Source organism: Urocitellus parryii, chromosome 13 (assembly GCF_045843805.1).
Source record: "Urocitellus parryii isolate mUroPar1 chromosome 13, mUroPar1.hap1, whole genome shotgun sequence".
Classification (NCBI taxonomy): Eukaryota; Metazoa; Chordata; class Mammalia; order Rodentia; family Sciuridae; genus Urocitellus; species Urocitellus parryii.
The window spans coordinates 60300973-60326958 of NC_135543.1; the positions used below are offsets into that span (position 1 = coordinate 60300973).

Genomic DNA, 25986 nt, shown 5'->3' on the forward strand with positions numbered 1-25986 from the left:
AGTTGTGAGCAATTATCAGTCAATCACCTGCAGAACCTGAGGAGTAGTGAGGTGGTTGTGGAGGGGGTTAGGGGTGGGTAGCAGCCTGGTGCACCACAGAACCACCACATCATCTTCTCAGATGAAGATGATGTTGTCCCTGGACCATGCATACACGTCCTAAAGGTGGGGACAGCTTCCAGCATGCAGTTGGAGGCTCAGCAGTACCCTGTGGCTCCTGGCAGACTCTATTCATAGGCCAAGGGCTGTGGTTTCTTAGCAGCTGCTAGGGGGCCGGAAGTCCATACTTCCTGCTAGCCACACATCTGCAGGAATGGCCACTCCTACAGGGCTCTGTGAAGCAGCCAGTCACCTGCAGCAGGGGGGAATGTGAACGCATTCTGCTGTATGTCTACTTTGGCCCCGATAAAGCTGCCACTGCTGTGGGACAGTAAACATCACAATTGCTGTTATCCTCCCTTCGCCAGGGTAGCTGTAGTTTACTGAGTGTCCCTGTGACCGTCCCTTCACGTCGGTGGCTGTAGTTTACTGTGTGTTGTGTCTGCACCTTTTCCACGTGGCAGAAGCAGGGATTTGTGTCTCTGTCATCTTTACTCAGAGCTGCCTTTTCCAGCTCCATTCATAACTGCTACTATGTTGTACATAGTGTTCCCCAAAGATCCATGAACCATAATGAACCTTTTTTCTCTATTTTATAATTACCTCGGGTATTGTGTAATGACAGAAATCTAACAAACAGCTGTGATCCTATAAAAAAAAATTAGGCACATTATGTTTATCCTTCAGGTAGTTTTCATTATGCCATGAAACTATATTTTTCTCTTGACATTTTTCAACCATTTAAATTAGCTCTCAGGTCAGACAAAAGCATCAGTGGAGCCAGACATGGTGGCACACACGTCTAGTCCCAGCTACCTAGAAGGATGGTTTGAGAGGATCACAAGCTGGAGTCCAGCCTGGGCAATCTGGGGAGACCCTGTCTCAAAAAATGAGAAAGGCTGGGGTGTGGGTCAACTGTGAGCACCCTGCGCTCCATCCCAGCACCACAGCAGGGTGGGGAAGGACACAATCCAGGGTAAAGGCAGATTTGACCCTGAGGCTGCTGTTGCTGATCCCTTTCTAGTGGAAGAAGGAAGCTTGAAAGCAAAGTTTTATAGATACAAATCAGCAAAGTGGCTGTGCTTTCGAAATTCAAGAAAGTTCCCACCAGGCCTTCCGCTGGCCCCACTAGATCTGAGAGCCATTCCCTGTTCATGGCGACCCAACAAAGGCACCGGTGCCGACTCATCCGCACGGGGCTGTGCACAGGATGGTACACGGGCACACCCACAGGGCACTTCACAGCCAATCACAGGCTCACTCAGGCCCTCGCTGCCAGAAGAAAGTCAGGTCGAAAATCAAACTCAACTAGTACAGATGTGCTTGATTCTAGACACCATGAGGCAGCTGTGTTTGTGGTGATGTTTTGTTAATGGGGAAAGAAAAAGACATTAATGTACGACTATACACCGAGCCCTGTGCCAGCACATCTAAAATTTCCCCTAGCACCAAAAAACCAAGCTGTAAAAACAGATCAACCTGGATAATCCTCTTTCATGCACCCTAGTAAAATGGCTTTCCTCACACTTCTCTCTTGTTCCCCGGGGGCGGGCTGGTGGGGAGCAGGCCAGCGTAGACATCCAGTGGAAGTGAAGCGTCCTGGCAGGATGGACCCCATCCACCACTTCTGCCCTCAGGATGTGAGACAATGGCTGCCTGCTCCCCCTCCATGGCCAGAGCTCTCCAGGCTCTCTGTGAGCTCACGGGTGGGCAAGTGGAGAGAAACGTGGGGACGCCCCTATCAAGTGCCCCTGCCTTGGCCTTGCAGGCCTGGCTCCCCCAAGGCAGCTGAGCAATGCACTGGGGTTCCAGGCTGTGAGGTGTGGGCCACCAGAGGCCGGAGAAGCGCTTTCATGTGAGCGTGGAACCCTGAGTTAGGGCTACCTGCCAACTCTATGAACAAGCCACAGGGCCGCGGGAGGAGGGTCCGCAGGCTCCCTCTCATCGCTTTTATTTTATTTTTTTTAGCAAACAATGTTGTGATTTCTGCAACTCTGACCCTGAACAACTGATGGTTTTCATGTTTTTTCTACAACAGCCAAAGAAGGTTAGGGCAGGGGCATGGGACCCTCTGCAGAAAACTTTGTTGCAGAAACTCCCTGGCTGGGGTCATCGCTTTATTACAGACACTTCCTGCCTGGTCCCCTGTTGATTCCCAGCCCTCTACCTGTGGGAAGAGCTGAGCAGTGGCCACATTGGCTCGCTGCGTGTCTGACTGTGGAGAGTGACATCGGGGAGAGCCGGCAGCTGGAGCCCACCCCGCGCTCCTTCATTCCCTCTGGGTGGAAATCCTGAGACTTCAGACAGGAACAGAAAGAGAGGAACTGGTGGGTACTTACCAGGTACAGCCGGGAAGTTTCCAGACTGGAGACCCAGCCCTGCTCCTCCTCTGATGCTGGGATTTCACCAGCTGCTCAGACTAGCTGCCTCCACGTCGGTCCTCTAAGGATGGCCCAGCAACTCACTCCTCTCTGGGAGCAACCATGTGGGAATAAAAAGCCTTCTTCATTTTTGTGGATGATTTGGAATATGAGAAGTGTGGTTGAAGGTTCATATATTTATTTTCAGCCTTAGCTGCTGTAGGGAGTTGGCTTAGACAGAGTGAAAGGGAGAGAATGCAGAATATTCCAACAAGACACGTGAAAAATCTGCTCTGTTGATGGAACTGTCAAAACCAGAACAGGGGAGCTCTTCTGAAGGAGCTCTGAAGGTAAGGGTCCATCTGGAGAACCTCAGTTACCCTAACACCCATGGTGCACACTGCCCACGTGTCCCCTGACATCTCTCACTGCAGCTGACACGACGCAGTTGGGTCAACAGAGGCCTGTTCAGGGTGTTCCAGATAACCGCTTTGTGCATTTCCTAAAGTGAGCAGCCCGAACGCTCCCTAAGTGTGGGCACCTGGCCTTACCTCTCGAGACACTTCTCGAACAATGCCTTGTACTAGGGAGACCCCACTAAATGTCCACTAAAGAAAACCACACAGATGACGACAGGTGGTCTCTGTGAGCTGCCCTCAATGCTGTCGGCAAGAACGCTTTACATCAGGCCCACAAGGAGTCCTCAGATCTCTTGTTATTTATTAAGCCAGTTCACCAAATTTTGCACCAAGGGACCTACAAATGGTAAGGAATGAGAGAAATAAAACTTAGTCCCTGGAGTGTGTGTGGGTGAGGGGTGGGGGAGCGGCATTTTTCTAGCAATTAGCTCCCAATGGCTCCTGCACAGGGCTCTCCTGAGATTCCCTTAGGAAAACAAGGACTTTGACTTGGAGAAGAGTTTCATTCCGCTACACTCCACTTTCTGGCACCCCAAATGGCATGGCCTTTGTCTTTCCCCCACTGTTGGTTCTGTCCAACATCAGCTAGGGTCATGCATGAAGAATTATACAGAGGACCCCTGCCTCCAGCTTCACGTTCTTCAGGGTCCAGGCCTCACCCCACAGGTATATAAAGGAGCATTGGGGTCATCACCACACCCCTGAGACTGTGGCTCATCACAGGCAGGTGTATGTACTTTGAAATTAAAATACATAGCACACAATATATACCCCCACACAATGTGTACTCCCCCCCCGCCCCTTTCTCTCTCTCCCTCCTGTGACTGCCATGAATGCAGTGGCTTTCCTCTGCCATGCCTTTCCCACACGGTGTCTACCTCACCTCAGGCCCAGGTACACAGGATAAGGGAAAAAAGAGCTGAGAATAAGAAATGTTTGGCGATTGAAAATGGACATCAGTGCAAGTGGCTCAATACATACACACCTCCAAGTGCTGACCCTCTCAGAGAACATCTAAAAATCAAGCAGAAACAGAACCAAAATTTTAAGAACTCTTCAGACTGTCCAGCATTTGCAGCAATCAAGAGAATAATGAATCAAGAAACAAATCATCAAAACATTTTAAAACAGCATGCAAATATTCCACATTGGCGTTTGTCTTTGCTTCATGCTCATTCACACAGAGGTCTTAAAGACAACACCCCTGATTCCCACTTTGGTTCCAGAGCAGAAAGGACTTGATTCACAAAGAATAGCATTTGTCTTTATTGCCACGTCTGGCGGCAGCCTGAAAGATTGATGCACATTTATTGACTTTGTGACATCTAACTCATAAATCAAATGAACAACTCACAACTGCTCAGAGCAAAAAAAAAAAAAAAAAAAAAAAAAAATCACAACTGAGATAAACAATGGCATCTTGAAATCCTAGGAGGGAAAACTGAAGAGAAGATTTCTTTGAGAAATTATGGCACTCAATAGTGTCCTGGTCCACTGGAAAATTTAAAAAGTCACTTACTTTCCCAGAAGTGGATCTGTACTCGGAACAGACCTGATAGAACCCCCAAGCTTTCATTTTTCTTTTCTTGCTAGGCTTAGTGAAAGCAGGAAGTGAAGGCTAAGGCAGAGTTGCAAGTGGTCAGCTCTGTTCTCCTGCTCTCACTCAATCCCCCTCCTATCCAGCACTCAAAGTCATCTCTGTGAAAACCTAAAGGCATCGATTTTAACAACACACCTGAAAGGCAGTGCACTAAGCCAAAGGTCACCCTTGAGACTGGACCCTATTGGAATTCGCCCTGTTGGGTTTGGGCTTGTTGCAAGCCATTTCTCCTTCCTCTCTCCACTTTGGAATGGGAAAGTCTACCTCGTGCCGTCTCATAGTTGTATTTTGGGAGCAGATACTTTGTTTATCTTCACAGATTCCCAACTGAAGAAGAATTTGGCCATTTTGCCTTCGAAATGAATTGTATCTTGAGTTTCACTCACATTTGATTCAGATTGTATTTAGATAAGACATTGGACTTGGATTTGATGCTTGAATGGTCAAAACTTTTTGGCCTTGGGAAAGGTCTAAATTATTTTTCACTTAAGAGGTACATGAATTTTGAGAATCTAGAGGGCACCGTTATGTTATGGGCTGAATTATGTTCCCCATGTTAATCAGCTTCCTGTTGCTAAAACAAATACCGCGGATAGTCAACTCATAAAAAGATAAGGTTCATTCATAATTTTGAAGGTTATAGCCCATGATCAGTTGGCCCTGTTCTTTGTGGCTTGTGACAAGGCAGCACATTATAGTTGGAGGCTTTGGCTGAATAAAACTGCTCACCTCATGTCCAGGAGGAAACTCAAGGGAGAAGAAGGGTCTTGGGTCCCATTATCTGCCACAAGAGCATGCATCTAATCACCTAAAGACCGCCTGCCCTAGGCCCAACCTCTTTACGGTTCCACCAACTTCCAGTAGAGCAATAACCATGAGGATCAAGTTTTTAAAACACAGGACCTGGTGATACATTCAAGATTCAAACCACAGCATCCCCAAAATATGTAGGTTGAAGCCCTTACTCCAGCATCTTAGAATGTGACTGTACTTGGAGATACTTCAAAGAGATAATTAAAATAAAAGAAGGGGGTTTGGATGGTTCCTAATGAAGGCTCACAGATCTCCTTGTCAGAGGACATTGGAACACACGGAGATGCTGAGGATGGGTGCACAGAAGAGAGAATATGTGAAGAGGCAGCAAGAGGTGTCACCTGCAAGCCAAGGAGCGGTCCCTTTAGACCTGAACCCACTTGTGCCACTCTGACCTTAAACCTATAGCCTCCAGAAATGTGGGAAAATGAAGATCTGTTAGTTAAGGCCCCCAGCTCGTGATATTTTATTATGGCAATGTTAGCAATCTAATATGGCTACTTTTTTCGTTTCTGTTCAGTGTTGTATCAGAATTTCTGGCCAGGAAAATTAAGCCAGAAAAAAATGAAAGACCATTAAATTAGAAAAAATAAAAATACCCGTGTTTGCAGATGGCGTGTACTTATATATAGAAGATTCACACAAATACTTCCAGAAATAATAAATTCAGCAAACTCTCAGTAAAAGTCAACACACAAAATCAGTTGTGTTTCTGTACACTGACAATGAATAATCTATAGTAATCAAATAAAAAAATAACATGTGAATAAATTGGACCCAAGTGGTGAAGGACTTGTGCATTGAAAATGTTGAATGTAACTGAGGTTCTAAGTACACGGAAAGAAACCCTGTGCTTATGGATTGGAAGGCTTAGTATTGTTAAGATGTCACTGTCACTTAAGGTAATCTACAGACACAGTATAACCACTGTTAAAATGCAAATAGACCTTTTGCATAAATAAAAAAAACTGATCCTTCAGTTGATATGGAATTATAAGGGATCCCAAATAGCAAAATTGGTATTTTGGAACACCAGAGTTGTAAGACACATTCTTCCTCATTTTAAAACTCACTACAAAGCTACAGTATTCAAAACTGTGTGCCATTGTCATGGTGATAGAAATAGATCAATAAGACAATTTCCTTCTAGAAGAAAATATGAAAATGGCCAATAAGCACATTATTAATCATTAGGGAAATGCAAATCAAAGCTACAACAGATTTTTCTCTTGACACCCATTAGGATAGCTATAGCAAAAATGATAATAAATAGAAAATAACAAATGCTGACAGAGATGTTGAGAAATTGGAAACCTTGTACATGGCTGCCAAAAAAAAAAAAAAAAGTATAAGAGCACATCTGCTGTGGAAAACAATTTGGCAGTTCCTCTAAAAGCCAAGTATATAATTGCATATGAAGCAGCAATTCCATCCTAGATATCTACATAAAATAATTGTTGGCTGGCACTCCAGCAAGCATGTGTATGTGTGTGTTTGGAGCAGCAGTGTAGGTATGAAGCCCCAATGTCCATCTGTAGATGGGTGGATGAGCGAATTTCCATACGTGCAGTAGAATAATACTCAGCCATAAAGACCATGCAGTATTGATGCAGTCTGCAGATGCATGGCTTGAAAGCAGTATGCTCTATCTAAGAAGTCACTCAAAAAAGGCCCTTTGCTGTGTGGCTACAGGTGTGTGGGACCTCCATGGAGTTGGAGAGCTGGCGTGTGGCTGCTGGGGCTGGGTGGGGGATGGAGAGTAACTGCACACCAGGTGCCTTAGGATAAGGAGCTTTGGAAATTGGCAGAGGCAGCAGTGGCTCAACACTGGGAGTATATTGGTGAATACATGGGTGCCACCCAATTTGCTGTGTGAATTTCACCTTGATTAGTGTGTGTGTGTGTGAGTGTGTGTGTGTGTGTGTTCCTTTGCCCTTGAGAAATGTTATTCTAAGGGTTTAGACAAGTAAAACCTCCTTGTTTATAGCACACAATGAGACATTACTTCACTGATCTTGAGAAAATGTCTCTGTGTGTTCATACTTACTTCTTTTCAGTAAAAGCAATAAAAACTACAGCAGATGAATGGGGTGGGGGCAGGTGGGTGTGGGTGTGTGTGACTTTACTCTCAAAATGGCAATCCTCCTGCCTCAGCCTCCCACGGAGCTGGGATTACAGGTTGTTGAGTAGTGTGCTGGGTCAGAGGGTCAGGTGTTCTTAAGTAATGACTTCCAGAAAGCCTGTACTAATTCAAACTAACACCTGGGTGAGGTTCCCTCACAGAAACTCAGGGCTATGGCATTTTATAACGTTTCCTGATCAAGTGGGTATGAGATGTTTGATCATTTATATCTTAGCTCATTTGTGTTACAGTGGCTTTTAGCTTCTCCCTATTAGCGGATTCCCTACTCTGATCTTCTCTGGCAAGATGCTCATTTAAATGTTTTGCCCAAAGTTGATATACAGGTATTCTTTATCTGTTCTGTGAATCTAATATACATTTCAGATGTCTTAATCATTTGTCTGTCCATTTTATTTATGTTGGCATTTGTGAAATTTCCAGTTAAAACCATCTTTTCTTTTTCCTATAGCTTAGTTTTTTAGCATTATTTTAGAAAACAAACCCTGCTCCAAAGTCATGAAGTCATTACTTCATGTGTTCATTTATTGGCTCTAGAATTTTATTGTTCATGCTTAGGTCTTTATTTGTCTGAAGATCACCTTTGTGTATGGCAAGGAACTAGCATTACTTTTTTTTCTATATTATAGCCAGTTTTTATCTGGCTAAGAACCACTATATTATATTAAGAACCACTGTATTCACGCACCATTTACATGTGGCTGCCTGATGTACACGTCTCAAGGAGCTGCAGAACCATCAGCACCACCAAACTCAGACATGAGGCTCCTCCACCCCTTTCTATTATTAGTGAGTTTTAGTTTTGATAATAATACTTAGCATAAAATTCATCCCTAGCTGAGCAGGACTTCTCTAGAATTCCTTTATCATGTGTGACTTTACCCTTCAACCATCATCTAACCATTAACACTTCCCCCAAAACCCAGCCCCTGGCAACCACCTGGCCACTTTCTGTGTCAATGAGTTGGACTTTAGATTCCATGTACAAGTCAGGTCAGGCAGCCCTTGTCCTCCTGCCTCTGGCTTGTTTGGGTCAGCATATTACTCTACAGGCCCATCCACATTAAAGCAAATGGAAGACTCTGCTTTGTGAAGGCTGGATGCTGTTCCATTGTATTGTGCATGTATACCACAAATTTTTACATCCATTCACATACCTCAATGGACATTTAAATTGTTTCCATATCTTGGTGTTTTTCATCCTGCTGCAGTTAGCATGGGCATGCAGATAAGTCTTGGAGATCCCAATTTAATTCTTCTGGACATGCATGCAGAAGGGGGATTGCTGGGCCATATAGCATAGTACTATTTTTAATTTGTTATAAACCTTCACACAATCCTCCGCAATGGCTAAACCCAATTACATTCCCGCACACAGTGTGCATTTCCTTTTCCCCAAGTCCTCACCAACACTGACTACCTGATGTTCAGCAGTAGCCATGGTGAGGCTGTTGTCCTGAGGCTGCCTTCGTCCGCCTGTGCTGCGCTAACAGACCACAGAACGTGTAAGGAAGAGAAGTGGGTTTCTCGCAGTTCCGGAGTCTGAGACATCCCAGGAGGAGGCCTGGCAGCGCTGGTGTCTGGTACAGGCCCTGTCTCTGCTCCATCATGGTGTGGTGCCTGTGCTGGCCTCCTGCAGAGGGGCACAGCGCTGCCTCCTCACATGGCAGAAGGGACAAGGGCACAACCCCTCACCCCCGAAGCCCTTGGTGAGAGCCCTAATCCCATCCAGGGGGCTCTTCTGTCACCACTGAAGACCTTCCTGAGGTCCTCCCTCTTCAGACCATCACGATGGCAATTAAGTTGTCACTCAGGAATTCTAGGTGGAGACATTCAGACCATGGCAGAAGTGATAGCTCAGCTGAGGTTTGGATTTGCATTTCCCCAATGACTGTGATACTGAGCAGCTCGCCAAATACCTGATGGCTCTTTTTATGTGTTCTTTGGAGAAAAGAACCCTTGCCCAGATCCTCTGCCCATTTCTTAATATGGTTTTTTGGTTTTTTTTACTATTTAGTTGTATGAGTTCATCATATATTTTGTGTTTTTATTTGTTCTTTTTGGTTCTTCATGACAGTAGAGACTATTTTGACATATTTATACCGACCTACAGTATATCTTTTTCTAATTAGGACCCAGTCTTGTAGATGTGCACGACAGTGAGATTCCTTGTGGGATACTCACATATATACATAGGAAAGTTAGGCCAGATTCATATATTTTGGATATTAACCCTTTATCAGACTGACAGCATGCCAATGTATCCTCCCATGCCATAGGTGACCTTCTCATTTTGGTGTGCAAAAACTTTTCCATAATGTAATCCCAGTTATTTTTTGCTTTGTTTTCTGTACCACATTTTTTTAAAAAAAATCATTGCCAATGCTAGGGTAAAGGAACCTTTTGCCTAGCTTTTCTTCTAGATGTTTGCAGTTTCAGGCATTCATTCTACTTTGAGTTGGTATTTTTTACAAGGTGGGAGACCGGGGTCCATTTTCACTGTTTGATGGCAGGTATCTAGTTTTTCCAATACCGCTTGCTAAGGATGTCTCCTTTCCCTCCTGGGTCTTCTCGGAGCCCTCAGGAAGGATTTATTGACCATGTATGTGTGGGTTGACTTCTGGGCTCTTTCTTCTGTTCCGTTGGTCTTTGTACCTTCTATTTTAATTACTGTACATTTATAATACATTTGAAATCGGGAAGTGTGATGCCTCCAACTTTGTGATTCTCGCTCAATAGTTCTTAGATATCTGGGATCTTTTGTGGTTCCAAACAAATTTTTGAACAATTTTTTTGTTCCATTTCTGTGAATAAACCACATCGGTGTTTTGAGAGGGGGATTGTTTTGAGACCATAGCAGTTTTGAGTGGTATGAACATTTTAACAACATTAGTTCTAGTCCATGAGAATGGGGGTGTGTTCCCACCTGCTTACCTCTCTTTTCACCGCTTTCATTGGTGTTTTCCAGTTTTCAGGGCACAGACCTTTCACCTCCTTGGTTAAATCTGTGCCTGAGTATTCCTTTCTTCTAAGTGCTATTGTAAACGTGAGGTTTTTTTTTTTTTAATTTTACAGATAGTTCATTATCAGTTTATAGAAACACAACTGATATTTGCATGTTGATTCTGTATCCTGCAACTTTGCTGAATTTTTAAATTAATTCTAACAGGTTTTTTTTTGGTGGAGTCTTTAGGATTTTCTATGTATTAAAATAATTAACTTCAATAGGAACAATTTAACACTTCTCCAATTTAGGTGCCTTTTATTTTTCCCTCTTGCCAGGATTTTGGGACTATTTGAACAGCAGTGGTAAGAGTGTCCGTTCTTGGCCTCTTCCTGATCTGAGAGGAAATCTTCCAGCTTTTAGCCACTGGGTAGGATATTCCCTGCGGGCTTGTAAGACATGGTCTTTATTGTATTGGGGTGCATTCCTTCTGTACGTCATCTGTTGAGAGTTTTTAAGCTTAAAATGATGTTGATTTTTGTCAAACAACTTTTCTGTATCTATTGACATGATCGTATGATTTCTTTTGTCCTTCATTTTGGTAATGGGGTATTTTACATTTACAGATTTCTGTGTGTTGAGTCCTCCCTGCAACCAAAAACAAATACTATGGGACCGTGGCAGGTGTCCCCTTCAGTGTGCTGTGGAATGTGGTCTGCTAGGAAATTGTTAAGGGTTTCTTTCTGCTCACCTCGTGGCAGCCAGGAAGCAGAGAGAGAGGGGTCTGGGGGACGGGGCCAAGGACAAGATGCACCACCGTGGCCCACATCCTCCACCCAGGCCCTTCCTCCCAAGAGTCCACCCCCTCCCAGTAGCTCCACCAGCCTGGGCCATGCCACCCACACAGGGACCTTGGGGACACTCTGGATCCAGTACCCCTGGACGTACTGTGCTCCTGGTCTTCTAATTTTCACTAGTCTCCAGGTATTTTTTATTTCTCTTTTGGTTTCTTCTCTGATTCCGTGATTTTCACACATGTGCTGCTAAATTTCGCCCTGTTTTGGATTGTTCCATTTTCTTCCCGTTGTTGGTTTCCAGTTCCATCCACTGTGGTCAGAAAGACGTGAGTTCAGGGTGAGGAGATTGGATCAGACTCACTTTGTGGCCTCGCCTGCCATCTGTCCTGGAGAACGTTCTGTGTGTGCCTGGGAAGAAAGTGTGCTCGGGGGTCAGTGGAGCGCCCGCCGAGCTGCTCAGACCCATGCTGTTGGCTTTTCTGTCTGTAAGGTGTGGCCATTATGAACTGGACTGTGCAGGACCCTACTGTGATTGTACTGCCATCTACCTCTCCATCCATCTCCACTAACAGGCACACCTGGGTGCTCTGAGGTCATGTGCGTGTATGTGTAAAATTATTCTATCCTTCCTATGAATTGAATGCTTTAGCTTTATAAAATGACCGTCTTTGTCTCTTGTGAGAGCTTTCTGACTTAGTTCACTCCCTGCTCTCCTTCAGTTACCCTTTTCAACTTCATTTTCAGCCTGTATGTGTCCTGAAAGCTGAATTTTTTGGTACACATACAGTTGGATCTTGTTTTTAAATTTATTTCATCATCCTCAATCTTTTAACAGGATAATTTAATTCATTTACATTAAAAAAATATTGATAGGTCAGGACCAACAATTGGCATTTTGTTCATTCTCCTTTCTCTCTCTCTCTCTCTCTCTCTCTCTCTCTCTCTCTCTCTCTCTCTCTCTCTCGTCTCTTTGCTCTTTCTTCTCTTATTCTCTCCCTTCGTGATGTGATTTTTTTTGTAGTGGTGTGCTTTGATTCATTTTACTTTTTGTGCATCTTGTACAGGTTGGGTTTGACGAGTACCATGAAACTTACATGAAACAGCTTCTAGTTATAATAATCTACGTAATTTGATAGCAACTTTATTTCAGTCACACGTAAAAACTACACTTTAATTCTCCCATATTTCATGTTATTGATGTCACAATTTACATTTTTTAAAAATCCATATCTACAAATAAATTATTGTGATGATAGTTTTTAATGATTTCATATTTCAACTTTTACATTGGAGTTCAACATAATCAACATGGCACCATTGCAGCCTTAAGAATATTCTGACTTTGACCATATTCTTGCCTTAATCAGTGAGCTTCATGTCTTCAGATCCCTTCACGTGGCTCTTTGGTGTCTTTTCATTTCATGTCCTCCCTTCAGCATTTCTCATAAGGCTGGTCCGGTGGTGCCGAGCCCCTCCAGCACCTGCCTGTCATTTCTGAAGGACAGCGTCCATGGGTGGCCTGGTTGGGCTGAAAGTCTTTTCATAGCATTTTGAATACATCTCCCACTCTCTCAGGCCTGATGAGAAGCACTCACAGTCATGTGGAGGGGCTCTGGTAAGTGATGACTTTTTTTTTTTCTTTTGCTCATTTAAATTTTTGTTTTTGTTTTTGGCCTTTGAAACTTTGATTATAGTGTATCTCTGTGAAGACCTCCTTACTTGTTGGCGTTCATTAGGCTTCTTGGGCCCTGATGTCTATCTGACTCTTCAGATGAGGTGGCTTTTCTGCCATTGTTCCTTGGGGTTAACTTTCTGCCCCTTTCTCATTCTGTTCCTTTCTGGACATTATAATGTGTCTAATGGTCACTTGCTGGTGTCCCATGACTGCCACAACCTATTTTCACCTCCTTTTCATTGTTTTTAAATTTTGTTCCTTCCTCTACTGGGTAATATCAAATAATCCGTCTGCAAGCTCTCTGACTCTTCTGGTTGGCCCAGTCAGCTGTTTTTATTGAATTTTTCACTTCAGGCTTTATATTCTTCTGCTCGATTCCTTTTTTCTGGTCCTACCTTTTTTACTGAATGTCTCATGTACAGCTTTCCTGATTTCATCTAGCTGGTTGTATTTTCTTATAGCTCACTGAATTGCAAGGTGATTATTTTGAATCTTTGCCAGGAGATTTGTGGCTTTTCATGTATATGGGCTCAGCCTGTATATGGGCTTTCTCACGTAGATGGGCTTCAGTTTTTTCTTTGGGTGGTGTCATGTTTCCTTGATTCTTTGTGCTCCTTTCAGCCTTTTTGGCACTTGCCCTTCTCCAGTCTTTATTGACTAATCTCAGAAGAGAAAACGCTTCACCAGTAAGCCTGATTTGAGATTCCGTGAGGGTAGAGGGTTCTCTCAATTTTTTTCTGTGGGTAGACCTGCTGCTCTCCTCTTGTCACTTCTTTTCTTGGGTTCCTGTGCCTCCCATATCAGTAAAGCCATGCTTGGTGCTGAGAGACAACCGCTGATTTTTTCTAGGGTAGGTCCCTAACAAAGTGCTCAAAGTTGAGCACCTTCTTGCTAACCTGTAAAGCCCAGCCAGTTACTAGGGTCTGTGTTTGCTGCTGCAGTCTCTATACTCTCTGCAAGAGCTCAGCAAGCCCATGCACAAGGATGTGTGAGACGTTGTCCGCAGGAGGAGGGATCCAAGGTGTGGTTGCATCAGTGGGCTGTGGAGGTCTTTGGGTGACTCATCCTGCAAGGGTCAGTGATGGGTCTCTTGGTGGAATCTGTCAGCGGGCTCCAGGGTGGTGATGCTCTTGAGAATCACACACACTCTTCTTCCTGCTCTTCACTGTCTCCCGGCAACCCATCCATGCTTCTCCCTTCCTTCCGTGTTCTGGGTGGGATGAGACAGTGGGCCTCCTGGGGCAGCATAGGCAAGACTAGGAAATTGGGTGCTCATGTCATTCTCACTTGGCCCAGGAGTAGAAACTGCAGTGCAATCAGGCCCCCCAGCGCCACGCTGCGCCACTCTGGGGAGAGATTCTGTGGATAAAGGAAACCGCTCCTTTCAGTTTGCCTTCTTCAGGACGCTCACTCTGGGACTTTTTTTCCCATTGAGATGGTGTAACTCAACTAGTCTCTGGGGCTCCCACAAAAGTACTCTCATCCGTGGTGGTTGCCAACATGGGTGCTTCTGTGGGGAGGTGAGAGCTGGGGCCTCTGACCCCGTCACATCGCTGATGTCATTCCTATCCCTTTTCTCTTAATTTGTAGGGTCAACTTTGACATTTGCCAAGTTAATTTAAATAAGTTGGGTTTTACCTTAGCCATGTATGATATTGCACTTGACTATTTTTCTGTTTTATTCCTTTATTTTGTTTCAACTTATAGGTGTATAACATACCTTAATGTCTGTTTGCACACACCAGCTTTGCCCACTTTTGACCTTATTTCTTAATATTTCAAAATTAGCAGAGCAACTCGTAGAGCTTTATTCCTAAATGTATTTTTAAATGTTTGTTGCGATCCTCAGAACATCCCTTCTAGGTATTTTGAAGTGTATTCGGTGAAGACATAGAAGTTTCTTATTGCATGCTATTTGAAATTGTATGGAATTTGTAGACCAAACTTGGGGAAAATTGACATCTTTGCCATAAATCATCTCATTCATAATTAACGTATTTCTTCATTTATTCTCTTTTATCCATAAAAGTCTTTAAACTGTGTGTATTTCTATACATTTTTATTAATCAAGTTTCAGAGAGAGTTGCAGTACAATAGGAAATATATGCAGATGTGACTTGAATATTTCTTTGCATAGCTTTTAGGTTGAGGACTTTTATGTCGAGGTTTGCAGGACTGACTGTGAACTGGCCAAGAAGGTCCACAGCAGACAGGGCAGGCCGTCAGGAAGGGAAGGTCCCAGACAGACCAATCTCCAGGGGGCGAGCTGAGCTCCTCTCCTGCCCTCAGTTGCCTTCCCTAACTCCCCTCCCTGGTTTCAGACCTTCCAGCAGATTGAGCCAGGCCTGCCCGGAAGGTGGCGGACAGTCTCCCTTTGTTAAAGTCAGTGGGCTGTGGACTGTGGTGACACCAGAAAACTCCAAGCAGCCCCCTAACGAGTGTTTGATTGGATAACAGTGTGCAGCAGCCCAGCCTGACACCTGACCAAACCGTGGCAGAGTTCTGATTGCTAACCAAGTTGTGCCTCGGTTTCTATCTGGTTACTGCACTGTGGGGAGGAATGTTGGTTTTTGCAAGATGGTCTTGTATCTCAGTCATTTCCTGAATTCTTACATTTGTTCTAATAGTTGGTCTGTGGATTCAGTTCAATGCTCTATATTGATAATGATATCCTCTGAAAATTATTTTCCTTGATCATATTATCTATAAATATTTCTGGCTAATAAGATTCTTCATTCTTTGTTTTAATTTTACGGTGTTATTGGAACACCCAGCAGTATGATAATTGGTGGTGACATTGTTGAGTGTCCTTATCTCCGACATTAGTGAGACCCCGCCTAAACTTGTATCAGAAAGAGCATGCTTGCTTTAGCCATGGGCTCAGTCCTTTAAGAAAGCTTCTTTCTGTTCCTGTTCTCAATTTTTTAACCATGAATTCATTTTGAATTTTCAGAAGTGTTTCTTTTATGTCCATGAAGAAAGTCGTGACATCAGCCCACTGCTATGTGAATCCCCTTACAGATCCATTAATGTCAAACCACCCTTGGTTTTCAGCAATAAAGTCTAGTTGATTATGATGTATTCTTTTTTTTTTTTTTTTACTGTGCTATTTCAGCTACTTAATAAATCTTTTTAATAGTTTAGGTCTATGTTCACAAGTAAAATTGATTCATAGTTTTCTCTTCCAGCCTTATTTTATTGAAATTAAACTTACCCTAACTACAAAATGTTTCAGACTATCTTCTTTCTTTTTCTATTCTCTACAACTACTTTTATAAAATACAGATTACCTTCTCCTTCAAGTCTGACAGCAATTTTTTGTACAATTTTCTGGGCCAGAACCTTTTTGCGGTTCCACTATAAAAATGCCATATATTGGGGCTGGGGATGTGGCTCAAGCCGTAGTGCACTCGCCTGGCATGCGTGCGGCCCGGGTTCGATCCTCAGCACCACATACCAACAAAGATGTTGTGCCCGCCGAAAACTAAAAAGTAAATGTTAAAATTCTCTCTTTCTCTCTCTCTAAAAAAAAATGCCATATAACATGTCATAGAATGCGTAAGAAGACATTTTTCTATTACATTGAGTTTTAATGCACATGAGGCTGACTGTGTGATGTTGTGCAGGGTGGATTTTGGCTATTGACTAACAATTAAGGCCAGGGTCATTGCACGCCTGGACTGGTGGGCCAGCCTCCACCACGGGTGGTACAGGGACGCGTTCTCTGGACCCCTTGGAGAGGCAGAGCGGTGTTGGTCTCAGTTCCTCACAGCCTCTGCTTTCACCCCCAGGACACACGGGGAGGCTGCTGAAGTCGCTGTGCTTCCTGAGCCTGTCCTTCCTGCTGCTGCACATCATCTTCCACATCACCCTGGCCAGCCTGGAAGCCCAGCACCACATCACGCCTGGATACAACTGTGAGTGTCCCAGGGCCCCTTCCCTCTGCTGTGTGGGTGTGTGGTGACACTGTGCGTCACTGCCCACGGGGACGACGGCACAGTAGTTTTATTGTGAGATTCTGAGTGTGCTTTGGTCACTTTGCAGCCCAGTGTAGTGTGAGCACGTCTAAGAAGCCCTGCAGTAGAGGGCGGGATCCCGAGGAGGCGGAATTAATGGGTCTCTGGGTTCCTCCCGGGGTGTGAGGCCTCATCATGGAGCTGAACCTAAAAAACCAAGATTCACGCACAGTCCTTGGAGCCGACAGTAGGAAGAGATAGGCACAATCCCTGGCCACCAGACAAGAACGCGAGGTTGAATACAGTATGTAGGTTATGTGACGGTGACATCAGTCGTGTTAGGAACCATCACGCAAGGTCTCTTTTCTCTTTTGGGGGGAAAATGTGGTCTGATACAGGAGTTCTCAGGGGCATTCACAGGGAAGTAAGATGTTCTACACCTGTAACATTTTGAACTTGTGATCCGAAAAAAGTCAGCGTATTTGTGCTTTGTTCTGAGAGTGTTTTCCCCAAACCAGGCTTTGGTTCTTACAGGACGGGTGACTGTCACTGGAGAGGAACAGGAGCCTCCCAGGTGCCTGAGCAGAGTCATGCATTTTCAGTTAGGCCCCCAGGAGCCCCAGGAAGCCTGCCCAGGGAGCTGGAAGTAGACCGTAATAGCAGCTCACCTTGCCAGCTTCTCTTTGAAGGACCTGTTTGTGGCTTTGAAATTCCCTGAACTTTCATAAGTACAAGTACAGCTGAGATGCAGTCGACACACCCTCCCTATAAAATAAAAAGATGGAAACTTCTCACGGGTCAGGGAGTATTAAGGTAAACACAGCCCGGGACCCTTGACTAGGACCTGTGTTCATTCCTCGCCGCGTGGGTGTTAGGCGGACGCAGAGCTGCGGTTGGTGTGCATTTTGGCTGTTGTGCTGAGTCCGGAGTCCCTCGGGTGGCAGCGTCTCCCACGGTGACTTTTTATTTCAGTCCTATAACTGCAGATCTGGCCCTTGTTCTTAAAATTGCCGTGTAATTCACATGCCGTAAAATTCACCCGTTTAAAGATAGAATTCAGTGGGGTTTGGTCTATTCGAGACGACAACTGCCCACAGCGCTAGTTTCAGATGTAGTATTCACACACTCAAAACCCAGATCCAGGAGTCGTCTCTCTCCATTTCCTTCCCTGCCACCCCAGGCTACCGCTCATCTCCTCTCTGTCTTTATGACCTAGGCTGGACATTCTGTCTAAATGGATACAATCTATGGCCTTTGTGTCTGGCTTCTTTTCTTTAGCATAACCTTTTCAAGGCTCATCCATGAAATAGCATGTATCAGTACCCACTTCCTTTTTCATGATTGAGTAATATTCACTTGTTAACATGTGGTCTAATGTTGGATAAAAGCCAAATATCATTCTATCACTGAAGTCTTGATAAAACAGAGTTTAAATCATGGCATTTGAGCTAGATTATAGTGATAAAAAGCATTGATTATATTTGCTAGCTTCACTCTTAACACAGGAATTTAGCAACAATATTTTATAGTGCTTCGTAATCAAATATCATCGGCACATTTCATAGTGAGCTGGGACACTAAGGGTATACTTTATAACCACAGTGTTATCCAAACAAAAGAGTTTTTCAAGAATAATGAGTTCTTCATCACCAGAGGTATTTTAGCACAGAATACTTTGCTTATCAACTTATAAGAGTTTAAAAACTGAGTTGATTAATATTTCTCTCTCTCCTTTCTGCATAAGTTCAGATTGCTGAGTGATGTGGAAGGATCACTGGAGAGTGTCCAGCCTAGCAAGAGTAACTCACCATCTCTACTGCCTCAGGGAGTCTAGACATTTTTATTTTTATCTACAGTAAGGGTTTACCACAATTCTGCAAAGAACAAAGTAAAACTGCAGAATGGAGTGTTAGAACAAGTCCCCTTCTCTGGTTTGTCGCAGTACTCTCTGGGTTCTCTTCCCTAAGGTAGAGACAGGCTCACGCAGACGTACAGCCAACTCTTCTGTTTTGTCCTCCTTCTGAACCAGGATCAGAACACACAGATGCTCAGATGGGACCTCAGGTGTCGGAGTCTCAGGTGGGGCAGGGTAGGAAGGGCTGGCCTCTGGCATGCCTGTGCCCAGACTCCTGCCAGCCCGAGCGTGGGGCCTCAGGTGCCCCTGCACACCCCTTCCTGAGTGCTGTGTCGTCTCAGTGCGCCATAATGCCCTTGGCTCCGGCAGTGCCGCTCTCGTTCTTCCTGCAGTGTGCCTCCCATGTCACAACCTGACGTCGCCTCCCTTCCTGTCTCTTCTTGTCCCCAGTGAAAACGCTCCTGGCTCACCAAAGCCAGCGGAATGGGCGTTGTGAGGCAAGCTCTGTTCCTACAAAGTTAGATTCCCACTCAAGCCCGTTTCCATCAGTGCCCAAGTCCCATTCGAACGAAGTGCCAGTGTTTCTGGTGAGTGATCAATAGGCAGGCGAGGTCAGGCTGAGCTCAAAGGGAGCCGGAGCCCGTGAAGGTGAGTTCGTGGGCATCTCGGGGTCCTCTGAACCAGCAGCGTGGGTGCTCGCGCTGGCCGCCGCGGTGCGCTGTGTGTTCCGTTTCATGTGCAGCATTAACATTAACACATTCTTGAAAAAGGATAAAAGGGAAGGACAAACCAGCTCCAGAGCTTTGCCAACCCGTGTGGTGGCCAAGATTCACACAGACTGGGTATTCAGCCCGGAGCGTTTGTGATGACCAAGTTGTGTCAACTCCTGCTCACCGCCAGGCGGGCAGTGGAAACCGCGGCCTTCCACCCGCTGACTTCCCTCTAAGGTGCTCTGCGTGCGTCGTCTCTCCAGCAGCTGCAGTGACGTCCTACCCTCCTGGTTGTGAACACACACTGATGTCACACATACTGTTCTTCTGATGCCCCGGGGTTGCTGTTCAGCTTTGCTGGTGTCTGCAGATACAAAGGAACAAATCTAAATGAAGAAGAGCGCAGCTGCCCTGGTCCTGGTGTTGTGGGTCTTCCTGGTGTTGTGGGTTCTCTTGGTCCTGGTGTTGTGGGTCCTCCTGGTGTTGTGGGTCTTCCTGGTGTTGTGGGTCCTCCTGGTTTTGTGGGTCTTCCTGGTGTTGTGGGTCCTCCTGGTGTTGTGGGTCCTCCTGGTGTTGTGGGTCTTCCTGGTGTTGTGGGTCTTCCTGGTGTTGTGGGTCCTCCTGGTGTTGTGGGTCTTCCTGGTGTTGTGGGTCCTCCTGGTGTTGTGGGTCTTCCTGGTGTTGTGGGTCTTCCTGGTGTTGTGGGTCCACCTGGTGTTGTGGGTCCTCCTGGTGTTGTGGGTCCTCCTGGTGTTGTGGGTCCACCTGATGTTGTAGGTCTTCCTGGTGTTGTGGGTCTTTCTGGTGTTGTGGGTCCTCCTGGTGTTGTGGGTCTTCCTGGTGTTGTGGGTCTTTCTGGTGTTGTGGGTCCTCCTGGTGTTGTGGGTCTTCCTGGTGTTGTGGGTCCTCCTGGTGTTGTGGGTCCTCCTGGTGTTGTGGATCTTCCTGGTGTTGTGGATCTTCCTGGTGTTGTGGGTCCTCCTGGTGTTGTGGGTCCTCCTGGTGTTGTGGGTCTTCCTGGTGTTGTGGGTCCACCTGGTGTTGTAGGTCTTCCTGGTGTTGTGGATCTTCCTGGTGTTGTGGGTCCTCCTGGAGTTGTGTGTGATCCAGGCATGGCGGGTTGGGTGACCCAGGGTGTTCAGAGCGGGCACTTGGGCCAGGCCACCAGGTGCTCATTTGTATGTTTTATTTTGTTTTCCTAATGACTACTTTCCTATTTAAACCTCAGACCCTCGCCCTCCTCATGGCCAAAGCCCCCGCCTCTCCCAGGGGCCTCCGACATGTGTTGGAGGGACAACAGTAGCATTTACAAATATTGAGTCACTGGACGGTCCTGTCCCCAGAGCCTCTGAGTATTAACTGGCAGTGGTAAAGACTTTTTCAGATGCTCTATTTAGGTTTTGACTGGCTGGCAGGTTGTTAAAGGTGTCATTGTGCAGAGCTGAAACTCAACACCAGCCCTCTCTCTCTCTCTCTCTCCCTCTCTCGTTCATTTTCAAAATGGAGTTCTTATAGGCAAGTGAGGAATCCACGGGGCAGGGGAGACCGCTGTAAATTCTGCTCAGACGTGTTGTGCCGCTAACTAAAATATTTTCATTCCATCACAGCGAGGCTACTTAAATAAATGTAAACCTGGTTTCAATTATGTCATTACAGATTACATAGGAGTAGTTTGTCGGACTGGGGTGGATGTGTGGCCGTGTTAGAGAGATTTCCAGGTCAGTCTGGATGCCTGGGCTTGGCTGAAGAACGCTATTGATGGAAAGAGACGTTGGGGTTCAAAGCTATCTTAGGGAAACTTCTGATGATAACAGCTACTTGTAATCGCTATTTATAGGACACTTACTAACTTACAGTTAGTAAGACCCAGAAATCATGATATTCCTTTTCCAATTCCTCCTTTTTTCCTCACTGCAGATGCCTCTACTGGTCTTTATCAAGGATGCCCTGCTCTGCCTCATTTCACATTATCAACCAGTCTCAGGGTGGGCAGGGCCGTGTGGGCAGCAGCTGAGAGGCGGGGGACAGCTTCTCCCCCCAGGCTCCTCCACCTGGCGACGGGAGTCATTTTACTCCTGCAGAGGCTGGGCTGCTGGCCTCGCTGTCCCCTTGGGCTGTGCCATCTGCAGTCCCTCCTCCCAGGAATCCTGTTGTGTAGACATGCAGAGCTCAGCGTGCGCACTGCCTTGATGTGGGGCTGTAGGAGGGGAGAAGCAGTCTCAGGGGTCTGGGGAGCAGAAGCCAGAGCGCATCTGAGCTGCCATCGGAGCTGCCATCTGAGCGCTGACCTGGCAGGATTCCCCGTTGGATTTTTTTCATTTTCCTTACGTTATTGGTGCACCTAATGGTGGGACGTGGTGTTTCTGGTTGGTTCATGCTCACAGTATGACACTGTAACTCGGCCAGTGTCACTCTCTGGGATCTGCCCCACCCCCGTGCCTTTGTCCCCCTGATGTCCTTTTGATTCCACGACATCCGGCCCCCTCCCACCTTCCTTTCCCCTTTTCCTCTGTGTCTCCCACATATGAGGGGCGACAGGGGACCCTGGCCCTTTTGAGTCTGGCTTAGCTCTTAACACGATGGTCTCCAGCTCCAGCCATTTTCCTGCCCATGGCATAATTTCATTTTTCTTTGTGACTGAATAAAACCTCTGTGAGCCCACCGCATGCTCCTTGGCTCTGCCCTCTGTGTCACTCCTTCCTAACGTGTTTTGGATGATTCCCCTCTGGGCTCCTCCTAGGCCTCTGGCTAAGTCCAGGTTTCTGGGCTGTGGTCCGCCTTTCCCCCTGGTCCTGGCTGTTGGCTGAGCACCTCCCCAGCTTTGCTCAGCTGCAGGCTCTCGGTCGGGTTCATGTCACCCACAGGCTTAGACCCCTAGAGCAGCCGCGGGGTGAGGGCCTCTGGAGGTCCATTTTCTATTCTAGAAGGACGTGCGACTTGCCCCAGAAGCCCTTGGACAGAACCTGCCACTGGCCTTGACAGAGCTTCTTCCTGCTGTGCTTCTGTCCTCAGAACCTCAGGCTCCCAAGGCCGAGGCTCCATGAGTGGTGCATCTTTATATGGCGGCAAAGCCAAGGGACAGACAGGCTGGCAGCTCCCTTCCCCGCCGACCGTGGGGGTGCAGCGAGCCGCTGTGCCCTGTGTGGTGCCGCACGGTGCTGAAGCTTCACCCCAGGTTTGCAGATCAAGGGTGGTGGTAACCGGAGGTGGCCCTGAGATCTGCAGTGTCACCTGCTGAGTCCATTCTGGAGAAAATAACTCTCTGGCCTAAGGAGATTCCTTGCTGTAGTTTTCCACATTGGGGATCGTGCTGGGGGGACGCAGAACGAATTCCACATGAGATGGAGGCACAGCATGGAGCAGGAGGCTCTCGCCATGCTCCTGAAATCCCCTGCTGTCACTGGGAAGGCCCAGCAGGCGCAGGGAGGCAGCCTCTGTGAGAGGCCCAACCCTCTGTCCCCACCTCCCCCTCTCTGCTGGACCTTTTCCTGATTCAGGCACCACGGACGGACAGGCTTTTGCTCTCCAGGAGTGAGCTTCCTGAAAACAGTCACTGCCCCTCAATAAGACAATTTTAAAAAATAACAACAAAAACAAAACCCTGTACCGAGTTGTGGTTCTGCCTCTGGCCATCTGGGCCAGGTCAGGACAGCACAGTGCCACCTTGTGTTAACTGAGGTGGTCTGGGAGGAGGTGGGCCACAGGTGCCTTCCAATCACATGCATAAGAGGAATTAGCCGAAAGTGCTGCTTCTCCTCCCACCCCCCAGGGACCCTCATGTCTGGTGCTCTGCCATCGGGTGGGGGAGGGCACTCCAGTCGAAGGCAGATCTGCAGATGGGGCTTGGAATCAGCGCTGAAGGAGAGCTCTTGTGCCTCACATTTGGAAGAGCTGGTGTTCTTGGAATAATGAATGCAAGCCGTTTTTACAGCCAAAAGCCAGACACAGACAGGTGAGAGGCAGAGCAGATCGGGGGTGTGCCTCATGGAGGGGAGTGCCTCCCGAGATGAGAAACCCGTAGTCCAAGGCATGGGGATGTCTTGGAGTGGCATTCACATGGGAGCATTCACTTTGTACAGCATTTTTCAAGTAGGATATCGTTTATGATGGGAAGTATTTCCATGAGGATTTTTAAATACTACTTATACCTGAGTAAACAGCATTTTAGGTGCCCGGGCTAGCCACTCATGTTTCTTCCACTGTGAAGTGAAGACAAGGTTGCCATCTCAGGCTGATATGAAGGGGGGAGTGGGTACTGGCCGGTCCCTGGGAACCGTCCCTAGGTGCCCAGTAAGTACAGGCTGCTGTTGCTGAAGCTGGACTCCTCATCCAAGATCCCACAGGTCCATGAGGTCCTGGGAACAGAACCAAACAATGCCCTGTTATGTAAATTAAATCAGAAAATTAAGAAGCTTCCATGGTACCCAGACTTTGTCAATGACAATTTTGTCTCAGTGTCTCACTAATTCTGTCACGTCTGGGTTGTACCCTGGGCGCCACGGGGTTGGAGTCTCTGGCATGGGGCTGCATGGCCCCAGTGGTGTCAGGACCTGTGTCCCCAGGTCCTCCTTGCAGGAAGTTCTGCCTCCCACCCTCGGGAACTCCCAGTGCACCTGCTCTGTGCCTGGACTTCGAGTCCCTCATGGCCCTGTCCTCATGCTCTCGTCCACCTGAAAACCCATCATGCATCCGGTACCTTCCAACCCGGAGCAATGTGTGATACAGGCATGGCTCCCTGCTCTGACCCTCTCTCTTCTGTAGAATTTGGGAGAAGAGGCAGAGGGTGGAGCACTGGACAGGGAAGAAGCTGACGGTCCTGGGTCATTTCCCAACATCCTATCCCTAGAACTCGCTTGAGCCTGTCTATTTGTCTTACGGAGTAACGACTTTCACTGGCACCCGACTGCTGGAGAAATCGAGTCCCAGAAGCAGGTGGCAGCTCTCATGAGACCACACGGTGGCACAGCCAGAGTTCTGCTGTACCCCAAAGTCGATCTTCTCTCCATCCCAGTCTGCGGCCTCATGGGGTTATGGAGAAGTTGCACGTTGGTCACTTAAGTTTAGAGGAAGAAGCAAGATTAGGATTTGCACATTTTGGAGTCGTGCTGGGTGAAAGCGTAGTTGATCTGACGTGCTCACTCTCCCTGAAGTGTTCGTGGTTGGAAGCCTTTGCTATGCTTTACCGACATGACATGGCCTTTACTAAGCGTGAGCAACAGGGACATTCCATACTGTGTGGCTGAGGAGCTGAATGCCTGTACCCAGCCTTCCTTGAGCCCACTCCCACCTCCTCCCTTCATGGGGGTCCAGCCATAGCCCCTGTCCACAATTGGGTCTGCAGCTGGCTGGACCTGCATTACAAATCCTGAGAAAATTGGAGACTGATGCCCATCAGTCAGTGAATTGACGACAGTGACAAGCTGGACAGTTTCTGGTGAGTAGAGATCCACCTCCTCAGGCGTTAACCCCTGAGGTCCTGGAACCCAAGGCTGCTTCCGTAGCCGTGAGGTGTGGTTTGGCCTTTCTCTGCACAGCCGTCTGTCAATGTCGTCACACACAAGCCTCCTCTTAGGTGTGTTAAAAAGGAAGTTGACTGTCCTTGTTCTGGAACTGCCCTTCTTGCTGGCCCTAACCATCCCAGTGTTGATCCACACAGATCTTTCTCATCTAACACACCAGGCCTGTTTCCATGAGATCCTGTTGGTCTTGCTCTGATGGGGAGAAGCTCTGACTCGGGGTTCTGATGGTGCTGGCTGGTGCAGCGCCTCCCTCCACAGCCACACTCACTGTGCCTCTGCCCTGAGGAGGGGACAGTTCCAGAGCTGCTGGCGCAGGCACAACACTCCAGCTACCTGTCTCCTTTGCTTTCCCTCACCTCAGCCAGCTTTGTGTGTGTGCAGGTGTGTGCCGCAGTGTGTGTGTGTCTGTGTGCATGTATACCTATGAGCATATGTGTGTCTATAAGCATCTATAAGCATGTGTGCCTCTCTGTTGCATGTGTGTGGGTGTGCTAAGCATCTTTTTGGTTCTAAGTTTTGTTCTAAATCAGTAACAGCTTCACTGTATAATTGCCCATTATGTCCCAGGCATATTTTATTTACAATATCTCAATTCTGTATGATAGCCTTGCAACATCCTTGATATTTTACCCACCTGCAGGTAAAGAGGCTGAGCAGCAGAAGAAGAGTTAAGTTGTTATTAGATTAAAAACACAAAAGGAGGAGCAAATTGGGTGGTAGCTTTCAGGATGCCCGGCGCAGCCCTGCACAGCTGTGTGCACAGGTCAGGGGCAAGTAGATGGGAGGAGAGCTCAGAGGAGCTGGTTCTGTGCTTCTCCTCACACAGTCTGGGGATCAGGAGAGAAAGTGTAAGAGAAAGCTGGAGTTAGAAGTAACAAGGAGGGAAGGGGAAGAACAGAGACCTGGGGTGGGGGAGCTATAGCAGGGCTCTCATGAATAACATCAGAGACGGGAAGGAGCGCCCAAGTGGGCAACAGTCGCATTAGGGCTGCTTATGCTCATCGGCCCCTGCCCCCAGGCCCACAGATCATCGATCCCAGAGCAGGAAATCTAAAATGATTTAGGATTGATTCTGTTTGCTTAAACAACAATGGGCTTA

At 46.8% G+C, this 25986-nt stretch overlaps 1 protein-coding gene across 4 annotated transcripts in view; it reads left to right on the plus strand.

The window, feature by feature from the left end:
* The window catches only part of Piezo2 (piezo type mechanosensitive ion channel component 2), a 339893-nt gene that overhangs the window by 107851 nt on the left and 206056 nt on the right, over window positions 1–25986 (plus strand). For all 4 annotated transcript variants that reach the window (XM_077792280.1, XM_077792282.1, XM_077792281.1 and 1 more), the window contains exon 3: window positions 16639–16764. In XM_077792280.1, coding sequence (XP_077648406.1) covers window positions 16639–16764 — 126 coding nt within the window. The remainder of the gene's footprint in view (window positions 1–16638; window positions 16765–25986) is intronic.